Source organism: Anabas testudineus, chromosome 14 (assembly GCF_900324465.2).
Source record: "Anabas testudineus chromosome 14, fAnaTes1.2, whole genome shotgun sequence".
NCBI classification, from domain to species: Eukaryota; Metazoa; Chordata; class Actinopteri; order Anabantiformes; family Anabantidae; genus Anabas; species Anabas testudineus.
In genome coordinates, this window is record NC_046623.1 from 10,341,758 (window position 1) to 10,352,683 (window position 10,926).

At 40.4% G+C, this 10,926-nt stretch overlaps 1 protein-coding gene across 1 annotated transcript; it reads left to right on the top strand.

The window, feature by feature from the left end:
• Window positions 1-574: 574 nt before the first annotated feature.
• On the top strand, window positions 575-10,923 carry paxbp1 (PAX3 and PAX7 binding protein 1). Its single transcript, XM_026371406.2, has 18 exons — window positions 575-1,041; window positions 1,286-1,408; window positions 1,907-2,122; window positions 2,503-2,718; window positions 2,813-2,913; window positions 3,914-4,137; window positions 4,508-4,697; window positions 5,699-5,822; window positions 6,879-6,981; window positions 7,179-7,294; window positions 7,417-7,616; window positions 7,721-7,868; window positions 7,973-8,094; window positions 8,223-8,299; window positions 8,395-8,461; window positions 8,677-8,823; window positions 9,815-9,969; window positions 10,180-10,923. Exons 1-18 carry the CDS (start codon window positions 714-716, stop codon window positions 10,298-10,300), a joined length of 2,778 nt encoding a protein of 925 aa, XP_026227191.1. The 5' UTR covers window positions 575-713; the 3' UTR covers window positions 10,301-10,923.
• Window positions 10,924-10,926: the final 3 nt, after the last annotated feature.

Below are 10,926 nucleotides of genomic sequence, written 5' to 3' on the forward strand. Positions count from 1 at the left end.
AGGCTAATTGATTTTAAGAAAACCCTCTCAGCTCAAAAAAAGCAATAAAACTCATAAAATCTAGTGCATTAGCAACTGCAGACTTGTGAAGTAAAGAACTTTCTTCTAAAACTCATCAGTCTATTCTTATTCCAAGAGATGAAGGCTAATTGCACAGAAACTGAAGAGCTCATGCAACACAACTCCACTGGCAGAGCAGCACAAACTGGCTCTAAATAGAAAAGAAACAGGAGTGGGAGGTCCCAGTGCACACCTGAGCAAGAGGACAAATACATTAAGACTGTCTAGTTTAAGAAACAGATGCCTCAGGTTTGCAGAGTCCAGTCTCAGCATGAACAGCTAAGAGATGATAGCAGGATGCTGGTCTTTTAGGCGGAATTGCAAAGAAAAGCCTTATCACACGTACATTCAACACACACACACACACACACACACACACACACACACACACACACACACACACACACACACACACACACACACCTCCTCCAGCTTTGAGCTGCAAAGCTGTAATTGCCCGCTATACCAGTTTTGGCCACTTGAGGTCAGTCATGTGCCGGCGACGCTGCGAAGATTGAAGCCGAAGAAGAAAAGCTATGACAGAAAATGGCTGCTTGATGGTGTGGAGATAATTCCCTTTGGCTCCAACTGCAGAATTGAACTGATGTGTCCTGCGATTTAACATGGCTCAATGCATGTAACCGTGAAACACAATGTTTAAAAAGGCGAAACGAGCAAACTTTCGACGGAGGAATGAGTCGGACGAGGACGACCAGGAGGACAGTCAGCAGCAGCAGCAGCAGCAGCAGCAGCTGCTGGCGCCGACATCGTTTGGGCCTGTGGCGGAGGAGATCCCGTTCATGGAGACCTCAAGTATCAGCAGCACCGGAGCAGCTAGCACCGCTGATATCTGTCACAGCAACGGCCTTCAAGCTAATCTTAACAACGTCAGAGCTGCCAAGAAAGAAAAGAAAGGGAAAGAGCCGGCCACGGTGCCAGCACCCACTAAATCCATTCTGTTGAGTTTCGACGACGATGAAGGTAACTTGTTAACGCAGGGCTAACTTAGCTAACTAGCTAGTTAACGTTAGCCGAAGACAGCATGTTGTTGTTGTTTTGGGTTTAATGTTACCCCCTTTGTTTCTACTTAGGATACGGATTTTTCAATACAGGCTATCATAAATGCTTAATTTCCTTCAGGTGGACACATTTCTGTGACCACCAACCTAATGTGGATGCTGGTTAATCTAACTCTCTCTCTCTCTTATAACCTGGTTGTAAACAGAAGGATCCGAGGTGTTCAGGGTGAAGAAATCCAACCACAGCAAGAAGATTGTGAAACAGTTGAAGAAAGAGTACAAAGAGGATTTGGAGAAGTCTGGATATGTCAAACAGGAAATCAAATCAGGTGGGATACGTTGTCTGTCATCTCTGCTGTCACATCAGCAACCTGTATGTGAGCACATCTACATATATGAGCCAACGTGAAGTTTATTTGCTAATACAAGATGGCTTGTATTAGCATCTTTTGTCTTGCACATGTAATATAGTTTATGACAAATATCTCCAAAGGTTTAATACACATCTTTGTTATTTCTGGATGTATTGGCAGATGTTTATATCAAGATCTGTGCAACATACTAACACACATTTGGAGATAATATATATGCTTAATGTTTGACTTAAGCACTGCTAGAATTTGAAAATGGGCTGAAATCGTAAGTTAAAGACTCAATGCCTCAGAGTTTAACTACTGCACTACATTGCATTTCAGTAGTTTCTCCATAAGTGAAGCATAAAATCAGTCACTACATGGTTCAGCTATACAACTATAATGTATAAGCAAATCACCATTTGTTAGATCTTCTATGTTTGTGAGCCTATTTTTTGTGTCCTCTTTTTCTAGATGCTCCACTTCACCCAGTTGCACTTGCCATCAAAGAGGAAGTTACTAGCAGAGCAGGTAGTGAACAGGGGGAAGAAGAAATGGAGGTGGACAGTGCTGATGAGCAGGAGGATGAAGTGAAGAGTCAAGGTGGCCAGGCGCATAGTCAGGTGTCCAGGAGCAACCACACTGGAGCAACATTCAACACACTTTCTTCGCTTAGCAGCCTGAGACCAGGTATAATACACACACATTTAAAGTCTTGTCCTGTCCTTTCATTATCAGCACTAACACAACCGCTTTAATACTTGTGTAAAGAAAGTGCTAGCTCCTGTTCTTGTTAATAGCTCTTTAGGTTTCTGCAGTATTACTCAAAATAGACATGTTGGGTTTACTTTTCATAATATTTTAAAATTGAATTGTCCTAAAAGATTTTAGAATACATTTTCTATTGTTCCCCAAGTTATTTGTTCTCTATTCAGTCTTTGAAGTACTCTTGGAATTACCTTGATTGCATTGCTTGCAGCATTATGAAACCAAACCTGAAAGATGTTTTTAGTGCACACGTCTACACAAGTACTTGGATCAAGATCAAGTGAATTTCTTTCTTACTCCAGGGGAGATCCCAGATGCAGCATTCATCCACGCTGCCAGAAAGCGCCGTCAAATGGCTAGAGAGCTCGGTGGTGAAGCACCGCTAGTAGAGACAGAGGTTACCAAGAAACGTATGGTCCAAGAAGATCAAGATGCCAGTGACGATGAAGAAGAGAAGAGAATCAGCTTCAGTGGCGTCAGGAACAAAAGCCAGAGACAAAAGATAGCTGAGGAGATAGGTACAAAAATGTTGCAATGACCATACATTAATAAGCTATTATTGTATTTAGTCTTTTTTTTCTCCAAGCTATAAACATCCCTTCACATATACAGGTATCGAAGGCAGTGATGATGAGGCACTGGATGCAGGTCAAGATGAGGAGGTGCGCCGCTGGGAGCAGGAGCAGATTAGGAAAGGAATCAGCATACCCCAGGTAAGATGTCCTGAGTCATTATCACCATCTGCAAAACATTTTGCCTGATTATTGATTAAATTGTCATTTATCAAGTAAAAATATCAAACATTCAGTGGTTGCATTTGTTGGTAGGCATGAATTTTGATACAGTATTTGAAGGGATTAAAGCTTGATAACTAGACCCTAGTAATTGGATAACAAGAACATTTAATGGCGTTACTTTCAGCTTTGGAATGTTGTGATGGGAACAGTTTATCAGGGCTTTTATAGACTTTAGTCCAAAGTAATCCAGAAACTTATCTGTAGATCAATTGCTGGTTCAAATTAGTGATCAAACAATTGATCAATCTTTGGTCAGTCCTTGACATTTATCGTTAATCAGCATTGGTCAGTGTCTGCAGTTTTGCCGGCTAAATAATAGCATTTGTCTGTAGTAGGGATGCCACGAGAACCAATACCAAGATGATGTCAGAAATCTGAAAATGTGGCTGTTGTTGTTCTTGTCTTGCTGTTCCAGTGTCAATGATTCACCAGGATGCATTGTAATAGCACTTGAAGACAGTAGAGTGAGATTAGTGGCTCAGAGAGACACAGAGTGTCCCTCCCTTTATTTAGAGGCTCACTGAGTCTTGCAAATTATATAACATCTCCCATATATGAGAGGTTTTCTCTTTCCTTGTCATAAATGAGTCTAACATACACAGGCATAAACCACATAACATTTCTCACAGCAGCTGTGGTGAGGCATTCAGGGACAGTACAGAATCTTCATAACTCATTAAATGCTCACTTAGTTAACAGATTGTTACATGGTAATTATTCAATTGTAAAAACCTGATCAACATCCTGCTGTATAAAGCTTGAAATTGACATCAGCCATGGAAAATTAAATGTTGGTCATCCACTAGTTTAAACAACCTTTTTCTTTTATATATCCCTGTTGAATTTGAGGTAGATGGCATTGCTTTTATTCATAGTAGTAAAATCATGGTTTTTTTTCTATTTTTCCAATGACCAGGTCCAAAGCACCCAGCCTGAGGACAACACTGTCTACTACCAGAACAGCTATGAGAGCCAGCCCTATGGCTCTTCCTACAGCATGCCTTTCACCTACAGTACTGTGGCCCCACAAACTGGCAAGCCAACAGGCCGAACAGACAACGGCACTGTTCACTATGGGGTCCCTATTAGTGATCTAACCCCAGTATCCATTGATCTGGTAAAGAAACGCCTACAGGATAGGTAGGTTCAGTGGAAAACAACAGCAACGTCTAATATCAGTCTTCTGCTCAGCTGCTGCCATCTCTATGTGCTGTGGTCCTGAGGACCCAGCAAAGCTACCCGCAAGTGTAAGGGCCAGAGAGGGAATATGGGGGGTCTGGAGAGGAGTTACAGTTTTCCCCATAATTACAACTCCTGTCCAACCAGGAGTGAGTTATTGTAGCTCATTGCCTTATTTCATTATTATTGGTGTGTTCATTTTATGTGTGCAGTCTAAAACAGTTTTCTTCTTGGTGCATGTTAGTTCATAAGATTAAACAGACTTTGTTTGTCCTTGGGGCCCCATTTAAGTCATCCTTTCTGTTTTTCCTTGTATGTCATGTGTCCTTAGGCTGAGCCAAATGTGTGCAGGCCACAACGCAAATGTCAAGCGCTACAAACAGATTGAAGAAGACCTAGCTGCATCTGAGAGCACCATACAGCAGTTGGAGGGCTCATCCAATGACAATGCAGATCAATATAAATTCTTGCAAGAAATGCGAGGGTATGTTGGAGACTTGCTTGAGTGTTTCAGTGAAAAGGTAAGGGAGAATTTGTCTGCTGTGTAATTAGTTTTCTGTATTGTGTCTGTGTAATCTTTGAGCAAGTAGTGTGGACTGTAAAGGGATAGAATATAAGAATTCTGTGACGCATTAATAAGAATTATCAGAAGGCTGTTACTGCTTTTATAGTTAATGTAGTCATTTGCCTTCAATACTTCATATATTTCTCAGTTGCACAAGTGCTCACGTTGCTGAAAAATGGAATGTAAAAATTATCTCAGCAATATACTTTTGCAATTGGGTTTTGTTTACAAATAACCCTTAGTTCATAATGAATCACATACACGTTTTCAAATACTTGAACAGAATTGTCATATGTCATTATCTAGTGACATTGATTATAAGATGGAGCTGTAAAAAACACATTTAATGGTGTAACTAAGCATATACACAAATGTCTAGTCTAAAAAAGAGGATGAGTCCCTTCTCTTAAAATATACTGAATTGTCATCTCCAACACCAACCATGTTTTTATACACCTGCAGCTACTTACTAAATGCATGTGTAAACAAAATGACATAGTCTTGGTCCCACAGTAACAGAGCAGCAACTACATGGAACCTGGAGAGAACTGGCTTCCCAGCTGCCAACATGCAATTCTTCACCCACACTAATGTCTGTTTTAACCCTATCAGATGACTCTCTGCACAGAACATTGTGATGGATGGAGGCTAACCAAACATTATCAGCATGACTTAGTATGGAGTCCATTATTCATCTAAAACATCATAACTGGAACTGTATATTGTCAGTGTTGGAAAATTGTAAACTAAATTGTTGCTTAATTGGCTGAACATTAGCGCATAGTGTTATTTATTTGGAAGTTTTAAAGAGAACCTTTCATCCAACACTAGTGATATTCTAGTTCCAGTATTTTACTGTGCGTCGTGCTCCTCTTGTCCCCACAACAAGACATCCCTGTGAGTCGGAGCCCTGATTTTGTTTGGATCAGAGGTCACAGAAGGCATCGTATCTTTCAGGTGCCTGCTGTCCTGGAGCTGGAGGCTGCCATGCACCAGTTACTAAGGCAACGGGCTTCACGACTTGTCCAGAGAAGACAGGATGATATTAAAGATGAATCGTCGGAGTTTGCAAGCCTTTCAAGTCAGTCCATCTTGAAGGTTTTTATGATTTATTGGAACAGCCTTGTTAATTCTCTGTATGTATATGTGAATGTGGGTGTGAGTGTGCGTGTGTTTTGTTTCCCACTACGCTGTTGTGTTTTCCTCATCCGTGTGTTTAAACTTTCTTGAAGTGTGATTTTTTTGAATGAGTGAGCATGTACGTATGGATGTTTTATTGGAGGAGCTGTTTCAGCTTCTCTTTAATGGCTGAGTCAGCTTGGTGGTCAAGTCATTACTTGACTCAGAAAAGATGAAAAAAATGTTCTGTTGGTGACTTGTCATCTGTCACTTTCACTATAACATGTAAGAAGTTGTAGACAGGTAAGTGACTAGAAATGAATTACAAATACTTTATTATTGTTATTGCTGCTGCTAGCTAATAGCTTGGGAGGCTTGGTTCGAACCTGACAGGGGTGTAACGCATCTAAAACAAAGACTAAAACTGCCATGTAAGCACCTCATGTCACAGATCTGAACCTGGAAGATAAAAGTGTGACACCCCCCACCTCCAATCCGCTCTCCCATATAGGAGCTTCTCGATGGACTCAAATTATTAAAATATTACCTGGACCTGTCACTTGCATTTGTGCATGGTCTTTAAATTAAGAAAGTAACGCCGTGTTCAACTCAAAGCTGTCTGTATGTTGGCATGCCACTCAGGGTCAGTGCTTAGTGCCAAGTAGCATACTTTACCCCCACTCTACCCTGCTGACCCAACACCTGCCTGAAATGACTTTCCCCATGGTGAGAAAGTTAAAGCTGTAATGTACTAAGAGCTGTTGAGCTCTTATTACATTACAATCATAACAAAACATGTTTATGCTGTTTTAAGTTAAAGCTAGCTTTGTATCTTGTATCTTGTAAAAAGAAAAAAAAAGCACCTAAACAGTGGATTTGGAGAATCGTTACACCCCTAATTTGTTTTTCAGATTAGTAAATAATTTTTATGTTGAGAGAGATATTAAAGTTAAGAAATAGGTTATGGGTTGTCTCAACTTTTCATTACCGGTTCTAACATGGCTCCTTTCTCTTTCAGATAAAGCTGTCATGGCTCCTAATTTAGACTCATTTGGTCGAGACCGTGCAGCATACCAGGAGCACAGTCGTCAGAGGAGAATAGCAGAAAGAGAAGCACGACGGTATGAAGCTCACTTAAATTCAAAGACATGTTTCCAGGATTTGTAGGATGAATTTTTCTGACATGTTTCTAGGCTAAACGTAAAAGTCTCTTGTCTCTACAGACTTGCTTAGTTATTAGGTTAGATACTAGCCAAGCAAAAGCTGGTTATTGTTGGTCACAAATATAATAATCTGTCCTTGATTTTTAATTGTGTAGAACTCGGAGGCGACAAGCTAGAGAGCAGAATGGAAAGAGGACTGAGCATAACGAAGGCTTATCATCTGATGATGAAGAAACCTCTACTGACATTACCAGCTTCAACATGGAGAAAGGTTAATCATTCACTTTTTACAACAATGATAGTGACAACCATAACGAGGAAAAATTAGCAAATGTTTTGAGGAAATTTGATTAAACACAGACACATCAAACTCATGCCGTTTATCTCATCCAGATCGTATCATCAGGGAATGTAAGAAAGTATTTGAGGACGTGGTGGAGGATTTTCATTCTCTTGACTGCATCAAATCCCGTTTTGAAATGTGGAGGAGAAACTATGCTGACTGCTACAGAGACGCTTACATTGGCCTCTGTCTGCCCAAACTATTTAACCCCCTCGTGCGTTTAGAAGTGACTACGTGGAACCCTCTCGAGGTAGGGCATCCATGGATGGTTTTCATGTAACTCTTTCATAATTGAAATGGCAGTGAAAGATTAAGGATGAAATCTATGTTCTTTGTTTTTTATTCTCTGTGCAGGCACAGTGTGCAAACTTTGAGTACATGCTCTGGTTTGAGTCATTGTTGTTTTACGGCTTTGAAGAGAATAGCACGTTGCAGAGAGGAGACGGTGATATCGGCTTGCTGCCCGCTATTGTGGAGAAGGTCATCATCAGCAAACTGACAGGTAGAGAAAACTGCAGCACTTGGCTTACAAGAAAAAAAATTCCTGACCTAACAAATTATTTCATGTGTAATAATGCATTTCTTTGTGTGTGTTGTGTGTGTCAGTATTGGCAGAGCAAGTGTGGGACCCACTGTCAAGCAGTCAGACAACCAGGCTCATAGGCTTCATTCACAGACTAACAAAAAGTTACCCCACTGTGCTGCACGGGGATAATCGATACACACAGGTATTGTCTGCTTGCTTACTACCTACATATACATCATCTAGTTCACCTGTAAATAAACAGGATTATAGAATTATTTTAGTCTTGTGGTAGAATTATTGTCATCTTGGTTTCCTACTTTCCTTCATTAGGAGCTTTTGAACTCTATTGTCATGAGGACCAGGCGGACACTGGATGAAGATGTCTTCCTTCCACTCTACCCTAAAAAGTACGGTACACAGTTGTTAATATTATAGGTAGTCCCGTGTTTTCTTCTGTAAGATGACACTTAACTGATTAAAAATGTGTACTGCTTTTGTTCAGCGTGTTGGAGAACAAGAATAGCGGCCCCTACTTATTCTACCAGAGGCAGTTCTGGTCCTGTGTGAAGGTAAGTGCAAATGACTGTTTTTATACTTGACAGTTAGCAGAATAGTAAAAAGTAGAGGAGGAGACGAAGAACACTTCGCAAAGTCATTTGGCTGGATTTACTTTGTTGGCAGCTTTTATTTCTATTTCAACAGAAGTAATTGACATTTGTACTGTTGTGTTGCTACACTGGTGTCTATGAATACAGTCGAAGCCAATTTTTTTGTCTTTCCTAAGCTTCTGGGCAACATCCTGCAGTGGGATGGTATCTTATCGAGTTCCTGTCTGAGGGACCTGGCATTGGACAGCACCCTCAATAGATACATCCTCTCTGCGCTGCAGACCACCGATACGCCTGAGGACAATCTTGAAAAGTGTCAAAAGGTAGGAGATGCTTTTTCTTCTGTTATGTTAGATGTGAAAACATAGAACGGTACAGAAGTGTTCTTGTTCATTAATGTTCAACTGACAAGAATGTCTTGTTCTGACGAGAGCGAAACTTCTCGTTCAAGAACTTACTTAAATTACTTTAAATGATTAATTGGCTTGGTTTATGGTTTAAGATAACCTAGTTTACCTTGCAGATATCAGGGATTTTAATGTAAAAGGCAAATGAGTTCTTCGGCAGTGTTGTCTTCATACTCTTGACAGTAGACTGTACATAAACAATTATGTTCAGAAATGTTGTTTTCAGCCAGTTCATTACATGTCAGTCTATGTTTCAAAGGATGAGTTGAGTTGATGTGTGGTGTGTTGTTTATTGGACAACCATTGTTAACATAATGTAATAGCAAATGTAGAAACCGGTACATACCATTCCCTCTGTAAATGTGACACAGACGTTTTAAAAGGGACAAGCTGTATGACGTGCAAGCTGGTCAGTGAGTGCAGTGAAGATCTCACATGTCCATTAACTCAGTCTCAGTCTAGACCTATGGAAATTACAGGGTCTTTTATTGTAATTAAAATTTGAACAGTTTTTTTATAACATTAGCAGTGAAAATGACCTTTCTCTTGGATCTGCCAATTTCATGAGAGATGCTCGTAATTCCTATTAAAAGCCTGTTAGCTGATGTCAGTATGCTTAGCTTTTCATCACTTCCCTGTATTTGTGTGGAGGTTGAGTGATGGCAACTGGACTTCTTTCTTGTTAGGTCAAAACATTTAATTACTCATCCAAGAAGCTTCTTCAGTCTGAGGAATGCTGATAGGAGACACTCACATTTATCCTCTAGGCTGGTTCGCTTCTCACCTGGCCTAAATAGGCATGTTAGGTGGACATTGGAAGAGTGGGTGTGCGTAGATGTATGTACACACAACTGGTACAGTCCTTCCTATCCTGCAGGTGTTTGACTCTTTCTTGCACCTCTTTCAGGTGGTGGAGTGTTTGCCAGCGCAGTGGTTCGCTGTGCTGAAGGGCCAGAAAACGTTGCCTCAGTTGGAGCCATTCTGTCGCTACCTAACCCATATGGCCAACTCAGTTCACCGCAGTAGCTTGGGGGGGTCTGATGTGGAGCGGCGCACTGCAAAGTGAGTGACCCTGTACATACAGCTTTTTAGATTGGAGAACTTTTCTGCTGTAATAGTACACCTGTTGCTTTGAATAGGATAGAATATTCTGTAATAACAATTTACTGTGTGTGTTTAAGTGTTCCTAAATTACTCCGTACCTTTTGGCTATGTTGTAATGCTGGAACTGTTAGTGCTGCTTTTAATATAACATACTGTATCTGCCAACAGGGAACAGATTAAAGAGGTCGTGAAGATGTTGCGCCACATGAATGCACTGGACCACATCATCACTGTGGCAGCAGAGCATGGTATTAAAGACATCAAGCTATTTTTGGAAGCCAAGTCGTAGAGGAGGAGATGACAGCAGCAACATTTTAGTCATCTTCAGTTGTGTTTAAGACATTTCAAACAATGGATTCAGGACTCGTTAAAAAAAGTAAAAACTCAAAAGCTGTGACCGTGACTGAAAATAGAAAGTTAACAGAACATTGTAAATATTGTGAATTATGTATAGAAAGGTGTGATAACACGTCAGCAGAAGACTGATGCCAAAATGAGGCCTTGTATTGTAAGCTCAAAAAGTACTGCTCAGTCATGCTACTCGCTGGCAATATTTTAAATGTGTAATTTATTAGGAGTTAACATTTGTTGGCATGGGTTATGTTTGGAAGATATGATCTGTAACTTTAAACAAGATTCTGTTTAACCGCTTTATTTCTCTTACATACTCAACTTTTTGTGCCAAAAAGACTTTCTAGTTGGCCACAGCACTGCACACAGGCGAAAACCGATTTCTCTCCCAGCAGCCAAAAGTCAGTTGATATGTTGATGCTTCTCTGCCCCCCACTTCATCCTCTTTCACTTACAGACTGCCCTGGTGACCATACCAAACCTGAAAGCTTTGTTCTGACGTGTAAGACTTTTGTTTTAGTGTTTGTTTCCCTGTAAATAAAAATGTTCATTTAAATTATTTCT